Source organism: Oryctolagus cuniculus, chromosome 12 (assembly GCF_964237555.1).
Source record: "Oryctolagus cuniculus chromosome 12, mOryCun1.1, whole genome shotgun sequence".
NCBI lineage: Eukaryota > Metazoa > Chordata > Mammalia > Lagomorpha > Leporidae > Oryctolagus > Oryctolagus cuniculus.
Genome location: NC_091443.1, coordinates 110,896,959 through 110,914,073, shown reverse-complemented (window position 1 = coordinate 110,914,073; position 17,115 = coordinate 110,896,959). Strand labels below are relative to the sequence as shown.

Genomic DNA, 17,115 nt, shown 5'->3' with positions numbered 1-17,115 from the left:
CCCACGTGAGCGTGACTGGAAGCTGTGCGCTTTCCCGGCGTTCAGGTGCCGCCTGAGTTTACTCAAGGCACTGTTGCTGGGCCTCTTACATAACTGCTAAGAAGATGCCAGCGCCCGTCGTGGGTAAGCACTCGGGATCACGAGGTGGGTGTGTGTCCAGGGCAGGGCTGGGAAAGAAGAACCCTGGCCCTCCTTTCTTTTCGCCCTGGGGAAAGAGGACCCTCCTCTGCCCCTCCTGGGACCCGGCAAGCAGGGGAGTCCCAGTGTTAATACAGGTCTTCCCCTACCAGGGCCACAGAGCCCACGCCTTAGGTGGTACAGTGGAGGGACAAGGCCAGCCTTCCACAAGCCACAGGCGGCTTGAACGCACCGAGTTCTTCCCGGGAGCACCCACGTCTGGGGGCCGCGGTCCTGACACCGCCTGCCAGGGGCCAGCTACGTGGGGAGGCAGAGGCAGGTGCACAGCAGACGCGCTGGCACTGTGATGGAGGGATGCTGCCTTCTGCAGACACACTTCCCTTCTCTCTCGTCCTCCCTCGGGGCCAGGACAACCGCTCCACTCTCCCCGCTGCGGACTCAGGTGGCGACAACAGACCCCTGAGCCAGCCAGGATGCTGTCCACACTGGAAAGCCGGCCTGCAACTAGCTCCCAGAGTTCCAGACCTCTCTTTATTTGAAGGTCAGCGCTATGGCATAGTAGGCTAAGCCTTCACCTGCTGCGCCGGCATCCTATGTAGGCGCCGGTTCAAGTCCCGGCTGCTCCTCTTCTGATCCAGCTTCCTGTTATGGCCTGGGAAAGCAGTGGAAGATGGCCCGAGCACATGGGCCCCCTCTCAAACCCTAGTCTACCTCCTACCCCAGGCTCTGGCTGGAGCCGTGTGCAAGGTTCTGTGTGCATGCCCCCCCCCTTCCCTGCGCCCCGATCTCGCCACGCAGGCCCAAGCTCTCTCACCAAGGCACTCAGTCAGGTGCTCAGCTGTTCCTGTGGGGGCGGGCACTGTTGCTGCGCGGCCATTCCCAGCTCTGCCTGGGCCCCCCTCCGGCTAAGCACTCCTTCCCCAGCTCTGCCTGGGCCCCTCTCCGGCTAAGCACTCCTCCCCAGGATGGGGTCCCCTTGCTCTTGCCACCCCTCCCTCACCTCCCTGACCTGCGGCCTGGCCTGTAGCTCCACAGTGACCAGGCCCCACCCTCCCTCCGCCCTAACCTCTGCCTTAGCTGCGCCTGGCTCCCCACTGGACATGCCTTTTTTTTTTCCAATACTTGAGAGGTAGACAGATCTCCCCTGCACTGGCTCACTCCTGCCCTCGCCTGCCTCCAGGGGCAGGAAGCTGGCATCAGCGGCCCAGCCTCCAGGAAGAACCGCTGCCCCTAGACCAGGCTCCCTCCTCTCGCCTCAGGCCTTGCACAGTGCGTGGTGCGCATGCTCACCAATCGCCCTGCAGCTGCAGGGTCCTTTTGGAGGCAGCCAGCCCTGAAGCGAGAGCAGCCAGGTCTACCCCAGCCACCCTCCTCTGAACTTGCTGCTCTCCGTGCAGAGCATGAGAGAGACCAGGCCCCGTGGTCCCGCCCACTGAGCCCCCCATCCCGCCGCATGGCTCCGCCCACTGAGCCCCGCCTGCCACCAGCCCCTTGCAGGGTCCCTGGAGGTGCCTCTCCCAGGGGAAGTGGAGCTGGGGTCTCCTGGCCGCCGCTGCCCCATCTACGCTCGCCTGCATGAGCCACTCCTGGCGGCAGGCGAGGCCCTTGGCGCACGGAGGAGGGGGCTCAGTGACTGCCCCGGCCCCTGGGGACCCCTCCCGGCTCTCCTCCCTGCAGCCAGGGCCTCCCAGCCGGCCCGGCCCAGAGCTCCAAGCCGGCAAGCTGCAGACGGAGCCGCGCCGCCGGAGCCGCAGGCCTTCCCGCCCGCCGGGGGCTGCCAGGCCCCGCAGACACTTGGCTCCGCAGGGTGCGCGCCTGCGGCCGGCCGCGCCCGTCTGCCCGCCCGGCTGGCGGCGTCCCCCGGGCGAGCCGGCACCCACATCTGGCTGCACAGCACCGCTCGGCGGGCCTCCTCGGGGGCCGGGCCACCTCCGGACAAGAAGCCGGCCATTCAGGTCTCCAAACAGACTTGGCCTTCACCGCGAAACAGGGCAGCCCTGTGCGGCTGGGGGCCACCCTGCTGAGGCCGGCAGCCAGCGGACCACAAGTCCCCTCTGTGCTTACGGGGTAAACCCCGCCCCGGCGCCCCAGGACGCCCCACCTCAGAACACCTCCGGCTTTGTAGACACTCCAGGGTCCTCCCAGGTCCTGAAGGAGCCTTGGGGGAGGGGCAGAAGACAGGGGTGCAGGCCTGGACTTAAGGAAAGCCCAGCTCCTACCCCTCCTGGGCCTCAGTACTCCTTCCGGAAAGGGGCAGGCACAGTGGGGAAAGTGAGGCCGGGAATGGGGTGAACTGTCAATGAGCGCTGGCCCTGCATGGCCAGAAGCGAACCCCGCCCTGGAGAGGCTGCCCCAGACACAGCGCAGGCTCCCTTGACTCTGCACCTGCCTTCTGCAAAAGCCCCCCCGCCCCCCGCCAACTACTGTGCATAGACAAGTGCTGCGTGGTGAGACCCCAGCTGCCCTTGGCACTGCCTGCAGGGAGAGGCAGACCCGGGGGTGAAGGAACCGTCCTGGGGTCCCTGGAGGACCCCCGCAGACAGAAGGCACAGGTAGGGGTGAGTGGTGAGGCACGGAAGGCTGGCAGGACCCGTGTGTCCCTGCGAGGGTCTTGTCACCTGGAAGGCAGAGCCACGGGGTGCTTAGCCTGGCTATGCGACACAGTCCACATCAGAGGACCTCTCCCCTGGCGCCAGCTTCCTGCTAATGCAGACCCCGGGAGGCAACGGTGATGGCTCAAGTCGCTGGGTCCCTGCCACCCTGGTGAGAGACGTGGATTGAGCTCCCAGCTCCGAGCTCCCACTTGGCCCAGGCTTGGCCACTGCAGGCATTTTGGGAATGGACAGGCAGATGGGAGCTGTGTGTGTGTGTGTATCTCTGGCTGTCTGCCTCTCAAATAAATAAAAGCAATAGGGATCCAGTAAAGAAACTTAAAAAAAGATGTATTTATTTGAAAGGCAGTTACAGAGAGACCTTCCATCCACTGATTCACTCCCCAAATGGCCACAAATGGCCAGGAATGGGCCAGGCCACACCAGGAGCCTGGAACTCCATCCAGGTCTCCCACATGGTGGCAGCTGGGCCATTTTCTGCTGCTTTCCCAAGCACATCAGCAGGAAGCTGGATCGGAAGTGGAGCAGTCGGGACTCGAACCAGTGTTCATATGGGATGACGGCGCCACAGGCAGCTGCTCCATCCACTGCACCGCAATGCCGGCCTCCCAACAAAGGACTTTAAACGGTAACTGGACCGTCAGCTTTGTGTGTGGAAAAGATGGCTGGGACACACAGATTTGCTTCCAAGTGAAAGCTGGGAGTGGGGTGGGGGTCTGCAGGATGAGCACTGAGGAACGGGGGTTGTGGTCCGTGTGGAAGATGACAGCGGCACGTGGTTCACTTTACAATTCTCCCATCCTCCTGCATGTCCCATGTTCCCCTGGGAGACGGGTCAGTTAGGAGGCCGCGGCCCAGCACAGGGTCAACGCTGCGGACTTGGTGGCAGTGGTGACCGAGGGCCAGGGAGGGGCCCAGGACATTCGTATCCCAACAGAATGACCTGACCTGGAGACTGGTCAGCTGTGGGGCAAGAGGGAGAGCAGGTCGAGAGTGCGGGGGGTGGCCTTGCCGAGCCCTGCCGGGGAAGCAGGGCCAGCAAGCTGGTTTGCAGGAACGGGTCACGGTCCAGTCTTACACACGCGCAGGACGGCGAAGCAGAGATGGCAGCCACCCTCAGGTAAGACAAAGGAGCTCAGCAGAAAGGTAAGGGGCGCAGGTTAACTTCCGACTGCCAGCCTCTGGCCCGGCGGTCAGCACGCCCAGGCCGCACACTGAGTGTCAGCTCAGCTCCTGCTGCATCCTGGAGGCAGCGGTGATGGGCCGAGTACTCGGGTCCCTGCCACCCTCAGGGGACACTTGGACGCGTTCCCGGTTCCCGGCTTCGGCCCCAGCCTGGTCCTGGCTATTGCAGCCGCCGCCTGGGGAGTGAATCAGCAGATGGGGAGTTCTCTCTGTCTCTGTGTCTCTCTCTGCCTCTCAAAAAAAAAAAAAAAAAAAAAAAAAAGCACATGGAAAATAAAAGGAAAGAAAATGAAAGACAACCCAAGGAGTGACAGAAGTATTTGCAAACATGTCTGTTAAGGGACTAGAATCCAAAATACAGAGAACTCTGCCGACGATGAGGACATCGTGTCCTGGGAATCACCCCAGTCACAAAAGGACAAAAGTGGTAGGGGTAGGTGTCCCCTTACACCGAAACAGAAAGGAGGAAGGTGGTGGCCAGGGGCAGCGGGAGCGGGAATGGGGAGTAGTTGTTTAATGAGTGTACAATTTCAGGCTTGCAAAATCAAGAAGTTCTGGAAATTGGTTGCACAACAGTGAACATATTAATGCTCCTGCACTGCACCTTAACAAGCAGTAGGATGGGCAACTGTGTCACGGATTTATCAAACCCCAATTGAAAAAAAAATTGGGGTCGGTGTGGCGCAGTGGGTTGAGCCTCCAGCTACAATGCCAGCAACCCACAGGGGCGCCAGTTGGAGTCTCGGCTTCCAATGCAGCTCCCTGTTAATGCACCTGGGGAAGCAGCCAAACATGGTCCACGTATCTGGGCCCCTGCCACCTGTGGGGGAGACGTCGATGGAGTTCCAGGATCCTGGCTGCGGCCTGGTCCAGCTCTGGCTGTTATGGCCATCTGGGAGGTGAACCAGCAAATGGAAGGCTGTGTGTGTGTATCTCCCTCCTCTCTGTCTGTAACTCTGCCTTTAAAAAAATTAAAACCAATCTTTTGATTTAAAAAAAATGGACAGGGACAGGCATTTCCTAGCTTAGCTGTTAAAAGACCCCCGTGACCCCCACCAAAGGGCCTGGTTTCAGTATCCTGCCTCCCAATTCCAGCTCCCTGGTAACACACACCCTGAGATGCAGCAGGTAGTGGCTCAAGTACTGGGTCCCTGCCAGCCACGAGGGAGACATGGGTGGAGTTCCGACTCCCAGCTTTGCCCTGGCCCAGCTCCAGCTGTTGCACACACCTGGGGAGTGAACCAGTGGACACAAGATCTCTCTCTTTGCCTCTCAACTAAACAAATTTTAATGGGCAGATGTTTAAATTAACATTTCTCCAAGGGTGATATTAAATGACCAGCAACACATTTAAGACTCTCGACATTTTGTGCGTCACCAGGGAAACGTAAACCACACCCACCAGGGCCTGTGACCGCACACCCACAGAAGCAATAGCAGGTGTTGGCGAGGTGGGTGCACCGGAAGTGCTGCAGCTGCCATGGAGACCAGCTCGGGGCTGCGCCAGGGGTTCGAGGCCCTCAGAGTGTCGGCACACAGCTGTGCAAAGAGGAGCAGGTGCACAGGCTCCGTGGGAGCTGAGGGGCCCAGAGCTAAGGCCGGGAGCCACTGGAGTCGCCTGCTGCTGGGTCCCTGCGGGCGCTGACTCAGCGGCACTCGCCGCCTGCACAGGACCCGCGGGCGGCCAGCGGCAGCCCCAGTGCCAGGGCCCCAGACACAAAGACCAAGCGGCCAGGGGGCTTCCTCCAGAGCCCCAGGTACACCTGCTCTGCCCTGAGATGGCTCAGTAGTGTCCTGTGTCCTGGCCAGAGCACAAAGGAGAAAAATTTAAGGGCTTTGGGGTCAGACTGCGCATAGGCTGAGCCTCCCCGGGGGCGCAGCCGCCACCATGCGCAAGGAGGTGGCATGCGCACTGTGAATGGATGTTCCCACCGGCACCGCCTGAAAACCCAGCTTCCCCCCAGGCCTGCGACACAGGGTCAGACAATAAATTTGGGAGAATGGCTGCACCCACGCCCAACAACCATGTAAATACACTCAGGAATAAATTTTACAAATGTACAAAATCTACCAGAAGACAAATATTCTATGTGACCTGAAAGAAACAGAGACATAAACCCTGTTTTTGAGTGTGAACTTGAAAAAATAGGTTTCAAAGAAGCAATTTGGGGGCTGGCACAGGTAAAGCCACTGCCTGCAGTGCTGGCATCCCACATGGGCACCGGTGGAGACCTGGCTGTTCTACCTCAGATCCAGCTCTCTGCTATGGCCTGGGAAAGCAGTGGAAGATGGCCCAAGTCCTCGGGCCCCTGCACCCACATGGGAGACCTGGAAGAAGCTCCTGGCTTCTGGATTCAGCCTGGGCCAGCCCCAGCTATGGTGGCCATCTGGGGAGTAAACCAGAGGAGGATCTCTATCTATCTATCTATCTATCTATCTATCTCTCTCTCTCTCTCTCTCTCTCTCTCTCTCTCCTTCCCTCCCTCCCTCCCTCCCTCCCTCCCTCCCTCCCTCCCTCTCTGTAACTTGGCCTTCCAAATACATAAAAATACATCTTTTTTTTTTTAAAAAAAAAAAAAAGCAGCAACTTTTCCACCAGTTATTTTGCAATCGTACCTGAGATGGAGCAGGTGTGTGTAGGAGCGTGTGTGCTCCATGAATCAGCTCTGGGCTTAGCCCATGGGCAGAAGAGCCAGAAAAATTTGAAAAAGACAAATAATGCAAGATATCGGGTATCAGAACAAACCTCCAGGCAGAGCAATTAAGTGGAGAGGAATGTACTGGCTCAGGAGGGATCAACAGATCAGGGGAACATCAGAGGGAAGACTGAAAACAAGGTTTCAAGCAAGGAAACCGAAAATGAAACATCTAACAAACAGTGCCGGGCTCCGGCTATGTCTCCCCATTCCCCACGGTATATTCCCCCTAGATGAACCATCTAAGTATTTTCTAAGTCTATAAAGAACTAAAGAAAACAGAGAAGAATATTTTTAAGTTATTTGTAAGGTTTTTCTAAGTAAGATATAAAATCCAGTTATAAAAGACATAAAAGATTTCACTGCATGAAAATAAAAAAATGGAAAACTTCTGTACATCAAAATTTAAACGGACAGGGATTGATATTCTTTTTTGTGTTTTTTTTTTTTTTTTTTTTTTGACAGGCAGAGTGGACAGTGAGAAAGAGACAGAGAGAAAGGTCTTCCTTTTGCCATTGGTTCACCCCACCCTGGCAGCTGCTGCCTGCACACCATGCTGATCTGAAGCCAAGAGCCAGGTGCTTCTCCTGGTCTCCCATGGGGTGCAGGGCCCAAGCACTTGGGCCATCCTCCACTGCACTCCCTGGCCACAGCAGAGAGCTGGACTGGAAGAGGAGCAACCGGGACAGAATCCGGCACCCTGACCGGGACTAGAACCCGGTGTGCCGGCGCCGCAAGGGAGAGGATTAGCCTAGTGAGCCGCGGCGCCGGCTGTGTTTATTCATTTTTATTTATTTGAGTCAGAGTGACAGAGGAAGAGAGAGTGAGAGAGAGGGGGAGAGAGAGAGAGCGAGTGCGAATGCAGGCAAGCGAGCTTACTTCCACTGGTTCATTCCCCAAATGCCCGCAAGAGCAGGGGCTGGGCCAGGCTGAAGCCAGGAACAGCAAACAAAGTAACTGAGCCACTACCTGCTGCCTCCCAGGTGCATCTGCAGGGCAAGACTTGGCTTCAGGCCCTCCAGTAAGGGATGCGGGTATCCCAAGCGGCAGCTTAACCTGCTGTCAGAATGCCCACTCTAGATTGGTATTCTTCACATATAAAGAGCTCGGTTGCCCCTCTTCCAGTCCAGCTCTCTGCTGTGGCCAGGGAGTGCAGTGGAGGATGGCCCAAGTGCTTGGGCCCTGCACCCCATGGGAGACCAGGAGAAGCACCTGGCTCCTGCCTTCGGATCAGCACAGTGCGCCGGCCACAGTGCACCAGCCATGGCGGCCATTGGAGGGTGAATCAACGGCAAAAGGAAGACCTTTCTCTCTGTCTCTCTCTCACTGTCCACTCTGCCTGTCAAAAAAAAAAAAAAAAAGAACAAGGGAACAGAAAAGTAAGTGAAGTAAATGAAGGGAGAAGCTCTTGGTGCAGCAGTTAAGCCTGCTTAGGGTGCCCACCTCCCATGCCTGCTTTTCTGTCTCCGCCCTAGCTTCCTGCTAACGCACACCCTGGGGGTGCAGGCCTCTGGGGAGTGACTATCTGGAGGCACGGTCTCTGTCCTCTCTCTCTCTGCCTTACACATAACATGTTTTTAGAAAAAAGAAAAATGAGTCAAGAATATGAATAAGCGACTCACACACACACACACACACACACACACAGAAGTATCTGTCTTACTTCTTATTGGTAAAGACTTAGAAAATGATAATGCTGGGGATCACCAAGGATGTGGGAAACAGGCCTTCCTCACACCTGCGATGAGAGGTGTGATACCAGCTTTTCCGTATCTACGAAGAGCCCCAAGAAATGCAAATCCTGGGGTCCGGCACTGTGGTGCAGCAGGTTAAGCCACTGCCTGCGATGCTGGCATCCCATACAGGCACCAGTTCGAGTGCTGCTCTGCTCCGATCCAGCTCTCTGCTAATGCACCTGGGAAAGCAGTGGGAGATGGCCCTGCACCCACATGGGAGACCTAAAAGAAACTGCTGGCTCCTGGCTGTGGCCTGGCCCAACCCTGGCTGTTGTGGCTGTTTGGGGAGTGAGTCAGCAGATGGAAGACCTCTCCCTCTCTGTCTCTCTCTGTAATTCTATCTTTCAAATAAATAAAGAGGGGCTGGCACCATGGTGTAGCAAGTAAAGCTGCCGCCTGCAGTGCCGGCATCCCTTGTGGACGATGGTTCGAATCCTGGCTGCTCTACTTCCCATCCAGCTCTCTGCTGTGGCCTGGGAAAGTAGTGGAAGATGGCCCAAGTCCTTAGGACCCTGCACCCACGTGGGAGGCCCGGAAGAAGCTCCTGGCTCCTAGCATTGGATTGGCTCAACTCCACTGTGGCTGTTTGGGGAGCGAACCAGCGGATGGAAGATTTCTCTCTCTCTGTAGCTCTGCCTTTCAAACAAATAAATAATCTTAAAAAAAAAAAAAAGACTTCAGATAAATAAATCCTAAAAAAATAAGAAATGCAGATCCTTCAACAACTCTGAAGAAATTGTGAGGAAATAGACTAAAAATGCACTTTCATACAAATAGCAATTACCAGGGAAAAAGTGGAAATACTAAAGTAGGATTTAATCAATACCATGGATTCGTATGCTACACTGACAGAGAGTGTTCCATGTGTTGGTATGGAGAAAAGTCCAGAATGTTCCATTTAAGTGAAAAGTAGGCACAGATAAGTAAGATAAAATCTACATATTAAACATCTGTACCTACAGGTGCACATCAACCAACAGTGAGGATATGTGGGTGGGGAATTATGGGATGGCTTTCACTCTTTCTATACTTGTCATTTTGTTTATCTTACTCTAACAGACGTGATACTTTTTTTAAAAAAATATTTATTTTGTTTTTCTTTGAAAGAGTTACAGAGAGACAGAGAGGTCTTCCATCCGCTGGTTCACTCCCCAATTGGCCGCAACGGCCAGAGCTGCGCCGATCTGAAACCAGGAGCCAGGAGCTTCTTCCGGGTCTCCCACGAGGGTGCAGGAGCCCAAGCACTTGGTCCATCGTCTACTGCTTTCTCAGGCCACAGAAGAGAGCTGGAATGGAAGAGGAGCCGCCGGGACTAGAACCGCCGCCCATATGGGATGCCCGTGCTTCAGGCCAGGGAGTTAACCCACAGGGTCAGCCCCAGATGTAATACTTTAAAAAAAAAAAAAAAGCAATAAGGCTATTTTAAAGTAAAGTAGAAATGATGCTGCATTTTTTACTCACTGGATTTCAGACACTGGTTAGTTCAGTAACATCCAGTGCTGTCAGCATTTGGGGATGGGGGAAGGGGAGTCTCCCTGCCCAGGACACATGGCGGCATTGGGAATTCTACACCCAGGCGCAGACACACAGTAACAATCACCCACAGGAAACCACTGCGCACAAACTCCAGTGTATCCTGAGAATGTTCACTGAAATGTTAGTAGAAGATGGAAAATGTAGTTTTATAAAAGTCCATCCAGCTGGTGCCGCGGCTCACTAGGCTAATCCTCCGCCTTGCGGCGCCGGCACACCGGGTTCTAGTCCCGTTTTGGGCGCCGGATTCTGTCCCGGTTGCTCCTCTTCCAGGCCAGCTCTCTGCTGTGGCCCAGGAAGGCAGTGGGAGGATGGCCCAGGTGCTTGGGTCCCTGCACCTGCATGGGAGACCAAGAGGAGACACCTGGCTCCTGGGATAGCAGTAGAAGGTGGCCCAAGTGCTTCGTCCCTGCACCCGCGTGGGAGATCCAGAAGAAGCTCCTGGCTTCGGATCGGCCCAGCTCCGGTCATTGCAGCCATCTGGGGAGTGAACCAGCGGATAGAAGACCTCCCTCTCTCTCTCTCTGCCTCTCTAACTCTGCCTTTCAAATAAACAAAATATTACACACTGAAACATTTGTCTCAAAAGAGACAGAAGCCAGGAGAAAGGGAGAAGACACATGCGGTCTTTCAAAAAGTTGGTGGAAGATTCACATCGTGAACAAATTATGCAGGAAAATCTTTTTGCACCAAAATAAACATTTTAATTCCATTTCCCCACACTCTTTGAAGCCTTCTTGTAAACAGAAACCAGCAGGACCCCCCGCCTGCTCATGGCTGGTGCTCAGACACAGGTACGTGCTTGAAATTCTCCAGCATAGAAAGCCAGCACTCGCTGGGTTATCAGAAAGTGAAATTTCCGGGTCTTTCTTTGAAATCCAAAACATTTTGGAATAGCATCGCGTGTGGCCTGAGAGGTGAAGAGCCAGTTCTGCAGAATCCGCTTCATTCTAACACCGACTAGAAATACCTAAATTGTGTCCGAGAAAGCAATTCTGGCCAGTGGTCTCAGGCATTTGCCTGGGCACTGCCCATGGCGCTGCTGTCCACCCCAAGGCAGAGAATAAAAAGATGCTCGCCGGGTAAGCGCAGTGGGATCCTGGCATTTAAGGTCCCCTTGCCGTGGAGGACCCCGTGCCAGCAGGGAGGACGCGCAGTTGGTTTGACTTCAGCTAACTCTTTAGGAGCGCGCACGCACACACAGCCAAAAACGAATGTCTGTGTAAATGACAGGCAGGGGGATTCCCAACACCACGGAGCAAACGTCATTCAGGACAAGAATCCAACATGAGTCTGGCTCCCAGCGGCTGTAATCTCTTCAGACCCTAACGATGACCCAGTGGCTGCAAACTCCTCCTCCCTTCTGGAATGTGTACCTCGGGACAGGGCATGCTAAGGAAGCTGCTCCCAGGGGCTGCAGCGCTCCCCGCCTCCCTCTGCTACATTATAAACAGCTGGGGATTAATCAAGGCCTCAAAGGTCGGCGACAGCAGGGAGGGCAGGACAGGCCTGTCGCCCAGGTGCACAGCAGTGCAGGCCTGGTGGGCTGTTTACTTCGGGAACTTCAGGTAGTTCGCAGGAAACGGAATTAAAAGCTATGTTTACTTGGAGGCAAAAAAAAAATTTTTTTTTTGAAATGCATGCATATGAGTTGGCGGGGGGGGGGGGGAGAAGGGAGGGGTTGTACCTTCTAGAAAAAGCGTGCCAAGGATTTCAGAAATGTTTTGCCCCCAGAGAAACTTGGAGAAGCCGTCTCACACCTGCAGCAGAGGCGGCTGTGGAACTGGCGGTGGGGTGGGCCTTGCTCCCCAGGAAAAGAATGAAGCCCATCATCTCCTGGTGTGGTGTGCAGACAGCCTGCCAGGGCCCACAGGCCGGGGCGGCACGGTTCGGGGTCCTCCCGGATCCCAAACCCGCACGGCAATGCGCCTAGCCCCGGGCTCCCGCGGGGCTCGGACGGCAGGGGGCGTCGCCGGGGAGGCTGGGTGGAGCCAGCCCCGCGGGCACCGGGCGCCCGCAGCTCCTTCCAGGCCGAGTCTCGCGAGTGCGCCTCTCCGATCCGCGCTAAGCCCTAGGACTTCCCTGGGACGCAGCATCGCGGCGCGGATGGGCCTGCGCTGCGCATCCTGTGCCACTTATAAAATTCTTCCAAGGGGTCGCTGGGAGGAGGACTCGGATTTGGCCCCAAGAGGGTCCCCTGAAAGCCCAGCGGCTGCATCCGGAGGCTCCGCGCTCTCCCCGGACCACGTCTTTGCTCTCAAGAGAGCCGGTCGTTAGAGGTGCCCGAAAGAAACGACCCTGGCAATTCCGCGACGCGGGGCGGACCCCAGCTTGAAATGCGGCGTGGGCCCCACGCAGAACTTACAGCCCCACCCACTAGCTCCGCTTTCCTCCCAAAGAATCCCACCCTGGGGGGCCGGAGCCACAGTTCCTCGTGTCACCTGCAATGCCACCTCCCGCCTACCCTGCGCTCTCCCGGGCTGCGGGCCCCGCCCCGGCGCACTGGCGCCCCTCCGGGCCCGCGGGCCGCCCCTAGCCGGCAGGTGCCGCCAAGCCCCGCGCCACTCGGCCTGGACCTCCCGCCCCAGGACGCCCGCGGCGCGGGTCTGGCCCCGGAGCCCGCCTCGCGTCCCCAGCTCTGCCCAGCGAGCCCCTTACCTGGCCGCCTCGGCTCGGGGCAGCTATCGCGACGCCGCCACCGGAGAGCCCCGGAGTGCGCGGGACCCAGCGCGCTGCCCGCCCCCGAACCCGCCCCCGCCGCCCATTGGCCGGCCCCGCCCAGACGACCCAGGTGGGTCCACAGGCGCGCACGTTCCGCACACCCGAGGGGCTGGGCCTGGGTGTGCGCCGCTCGCCCAGCACCGCGAGGGCCTCGCACCCGCCTTGCGTCCCAGCCCTGGAGCTCGGGGCTCCTCGCAGGCGCCGATGGGCTTCCCGCTTATTCCCTTTCCTCCAGACCCCAGGGCTGGGACCGTGGTAGTCCGCGCGATGTCTCGGCCACAGCTCAAGGCCCACGGGGAACACAGAGCTGCTGACTGGCGGGCACGGTGAGAACTAAGCCCCAGGCCCCATTCCCCAGCCCCGGCCACCTCGCTGGGGCCCAGCCCCGTGGCTCCCACTTGTGGCCAGGCTGCAGGCGCTGGTCCCCCTCCCTGCCCGCCCCACCCCACCCCACAGAGAGGAGGCAGGTGTTCAGCCGCTGTTTATTGACACAAGGCAGGCTCCGGACAGCAGGCCTAGGCCTCGCTCGTGGGCTAGGTGGAGGTGGAGGTGGAGTGTTTGTTGGCGGCCACAGCTGAGTGGGGTGGGGAACACAGATGAGCACAACACACAGCGTGGAGTGGGAGGCCCAGGGGGCCAGATCCGCGTCTGCCTCAACTGGACGCGCGGCCTCCCTTGAGGCCCAGCTCTGGCTGGAAGCTCTACACGCGGAGGGCAGGCCTTCCCCCACGTAAGCTAGGGAGGGGCCCTCCGGGCCTGCCCTGCTCCGGGCCTGCGTGAGCCCCGCTAGGGGCGCCGGCTCGGAACAAACACGTTTGGCGGGAGCCGTCTTCCCGGCGTCCCAGCCCACCGGTGCCACACTACAGCCCGAGGGAGCACTACAAGCGTTGCTGGCCTAACAGATGGGTTGGGGGAAGGAACGGGACGGGGCTGGAGGAGCGGCTGCGGGCTGTCACGGCACGGGCACCACGCGCATGGTGTTGGTGAAGCCAGAGCCAGGGCGCCATCCGGTGAGCACAATGACCACATCTCCCTTCTTGAAGAAACCGCGGGCCTTGCCTGCAGGAGAGAAGCTGGTGAGGGACTTCCACCCTCCACAAGGTGGCGCCAGCCTCACAGCGGGGGCAAAGTGGGCAGGGACTTGGACATGACCTAAGACTGCCTAAGGTCAGAGCCAGCTGCTCCTCTCCTCTCCCAACACCCGGGCAGCGGGGCCAACAGCGTGGTGCAGCAGGGTAAGCTGCCACTCCACGCCGGCATCCCCTGTCCAGGCTGCTCCTGCTTCCTACCAACGAGCCAGGGAAGGCATCCTAAGGTGGCCCAAATGCCTTTGCCTCTGCCATCCATGGGGGGGACCCGGATGGAGCTCTGGGCCCGACTCTGGCCTTCTCCTGGCTGTTGCGCCTATTTGAGGACTGAACCAGTGGATGCAAGATCTTTGCCTCCCTCCCTCCCCCTCAGGCACTCTGCCCTTCAAATAAATGACATAAACCTTAACCCCCAGAGCACTGCCACAGAACGAGGCGTTTTACTGTGGCTGCGAGCTATGGCACCCCTCCCCTCCCGGGCGCTGCTCAGGACCGACAAGCAGTGGGATTCGGGGAACATCCCCAGTGGGGACCAGGGGTGCTCAGCTAGGTCTCTTGGCCTCTCTGGTCTTGGGGTTCCCCCCGTTATATTCCCCAGGCTCCAGGGTCCCAGAGAAGCCAGTAGCCAGGTATCCTGCCCCTCAGGTCTCTAGTCTTGCTCCCAGCACGCACCGACATTCATGGCCAAGTTCACCCGGAGGTCGACATCCTCAGCCCAGGCCTCCTGGACCGGATCCTTACACACCACCGGGAAGATCCCACGGTACAGGTGGGCCTGGCGGGCGGTCTGGTGGTTCCGTGTCACGGCAATGATGGGGGCGCGCGGGCGGTACCGGGCCACTTGGTGAGCAGACCTGGGACAGGAGACAAGCAGGACGACCATTAAGCAGTGTCCCTGGAGCCCCCCCCCCCCCGGGCCTTTGGCAATAGCTCACCCCCTAATCCAACTCACTACGCCAGCCTGAAGCTCTGGCCACTTCCACACCTGTTCTCTGGTGCCTCTGAGGGCAGGGAGCCGCCCCATCTCATCCACTGACCCCACGTGGCCAGGGCTGGCAGCTGCCTTGCCACACCCTGAACTTTTCCACTATGGCAGAGGGAGTCCTGCTCCCTCCACCCGGCAGCCCTAGTGCAGGGCCTCGTCTTGGGGCCGGCAGAAGCACAGCGGAGCAGTGTGTGGCCCACAGCCTGACTGCAGAGCCGCAGCACAGCTGCCAGACCCTGGGCCCAGCAACACACGGACCCTCCACTGCCGGGCTCGTCCACCCAAGCGGCCCCAGCAACTGGGCTCCAGATCTCAGACAAACTTGAAGATCCGGAGGCATCTTAAGAATTCCCAAAGGGCCAGTGCTGTGGCATAGCAGGTGAAGCCGCCACATACAGTGCCGGCATCCCATAAGGGTGCTGCCTGAGTCCCGGCTGCTCTACTTCCGATCCAGCTCTCTGCTGTGGCCTGGGGAAGCAGTGGAAGATGCCCCAAGTCCTTGGGCCCCTGCACCCACGTGGGAGACCCAGAAGCTCCTGGCTTTGAACTGGCACAGCTCTGGCCATTGTGGCCAATTGGGGAGTGAACCAGCCGATGGAAGACCTCTCTCTCTCTGCTTCTCTTTCTCTGTGTAACTCTTTCAAATAAATAAATAAATCTTAAAAAAAAAAAATTCCCGGGGGGGCCAGCATTGTGGCTTAGGGACATGGGCACCCCACACGGGCACGGCTTCAGCCTGGCCCAGCCCTGGCCGCTGCAGCCATTTGGGGCGTGAACCGGGGAAGACCTGTCTCCCTTTCTCCAACTCTGCCTTTCAAATAAGTAAAAAAGATTTTTTAACCAAAGATTAACTCCTAAGATTGTGTAGATTCAGGTAAGGGCTTCGTGACGAGAGAAAGGTGGGCATGGGGGCAGCTCCGCCTGTCAGGGGTCCCTGGAGGTGGGGACTCTGCTGAGCCCTGTGCCAGGGGCCCTGCAGGAGCTGGGGAGGGGCCCGCGAAGGAGCAGGCCCCGGGAGCAAGCTGCGAAGACAGAACAGGTGCCAGGAACAGGCTTGGCCTTCAGGGGAGGCAGCTGCTGGGGTCAGAGCTGTGAAATCTCAGAAGACTGCCGCTAAGAATAGTGCAGAGCTAAGCCGGCCGTTCTACAAAGGTCAGCCCGAAAGCCCAAGAGTGGGCGTCGCAGACCTCTCCTGGTCGCACACGGCAGCCCAGCTGCGGCCCCTCCTCCCCACCCGCTGTCTCCCAGGGCCGCAGGGGAGGGAGGGTAACTCAGGCCAAGTCCAACCCCGGCACCACAGCCCCACAAAATGAGGGGAAAGGGGGGGTGACCTTCCTGGGCCCAGAACCCACTGGTGTGTCTGGAAGAGATGGGAACAGCATTCAGATTTTCCAGACTAAGTTTGCAAAGAGGTCCTAAGAACCAGAAAAGGCAACTCTGCTTCTGTTTCCAAGGAGCAGCTTTTAAAGAACAAGTATGTGTCGTCAGCCCTACCCCTTACGGCTCCGCTCACTGCTGGTCCTGGCCCGGGGGCCTGGGAGCATCCTTCCCTGCCAGGGTGCAGGTGGTGGGCAGAGGGGCTTACCTTGGCTCAGCACCATCTGCGCACTGCGCCAGGACCGCTCCCAGGCCCCTCCTGCAGGGGTGTCCCGCAGCAGGGCACCGCCAGGCGCTCGCTGGCGCCTCCTACCTGCCAGACTTGGTCAGCACGATTATGGCCCCACTGCAGCACTTGAAGGAGGCCTCCACGGCACCCACGGCGGCGGCTTCTGTGGGGTCGCTGGTAATGGGCGCCAGGCGGCGGAGCTCCTCAAATAATTGCAAGTGGTAGATGGCAGCCTCTGCCTCACGGGCAATCTAGGGGAGCAACATCCGTCCAGGGGGACGAGAGGGGACAGAGCTTCGTCAGAGCTTTGTCAGAGAGGGGAGGGGATGAGTCTACAGACAGCGGGTGGGGGACACGGCCCAGCAAGGCCAACACGAGCCTGAGGGCTGCAGCCCGGGAGCAGCAGAGCCAGACTCCCCGGGGGCGTTCCTCCACCGGCTGCCCGAGACGCCGCTGCCTACCGAGGCAGAGCCTCCGGTCCTGCCCTGTCCTGACCACCCTGGCTGTCTTCCTGCAGCTGAGCAGAGGCTCTGGGCCCAGGCCGCGCATCCTGGAGCAGCTGGCGCAAGAGGCAGGGTCCCCTGCAGCGTTACCTGGCCTCGGGCCCTACCTGCCAGACTCCGTCAGAACTATCAAAGCTGCCGCTAAACACTTATAGGAAGCCTCCACGCTGCCCATGGCCATGGCCTCCATGAGGTCTGTGGAGTGACTGGAGGCTCGCGCAAGTTCTTCGAACAGCTTGCGGTGGAACATGGCTGCCTCAGCCTCGCGAGCTATCTGTAAGGGTTAGGGGAGAGGGCAAGGAAGAGAGGAGG

At 58.5% G+C, this 17,115-nt stretch overlaps 2 protein-coding genes across 11 annotated transcripts in view; one reads left to right on the top strand and one right to left on the bottom strand.

Moving 5' to 3' along the window:
• The first annotated feature begins 1,713 nt into the window (after window positions 1–1,713).
• On the top strand, window positions 1,714–12,951 carry LOC138844809 (proline-rich protein 2). The gene is made up of 4 exons (XM_070054857.1): window positions 1,714–2,283; window positions 5,607–5,692; window positions 12,489–12,691; window positions 12,857–12,951. The coding sequence occupies exons 1-4, from the start codon at window positions 1,714–1,716 to the stop codon at window positions 12,949–12,951; spliced, it is 954 nt and encodes a 317-aa protein (XP_069910958.1).
• Window positions 12,952–13,089: 138 nt separating this feature from the next.
• Window positions 13,090–17,115, bottom strand: part of PKM (pyruvate kinase M1/2) — a 23,542-nt gene continuing 19,516 nt past the window's right edge. For 4 of the 10 annotated variants that reach the window (XM_051821700.2, XM_070053200.1, XM_051821699.2 and 1 more), the window contains 3 exons: window positions 16,911–17,077; window positions 14,382–14,563; window positions 13,090–13,680 (listed from right to left, as the gene is read on the bottom strand). In XM_051821700.2, the coding sequence (XP_051677660.1) occupies window positions 13,574–13,680; window positions 14,382–14,563; window positions 16,911–17,077 (456 nt within the window). In that variant the 3' untranslated portion in view covers window positions 13,090–13,573. 10 annotated transcript variants of the gene reach the window in all.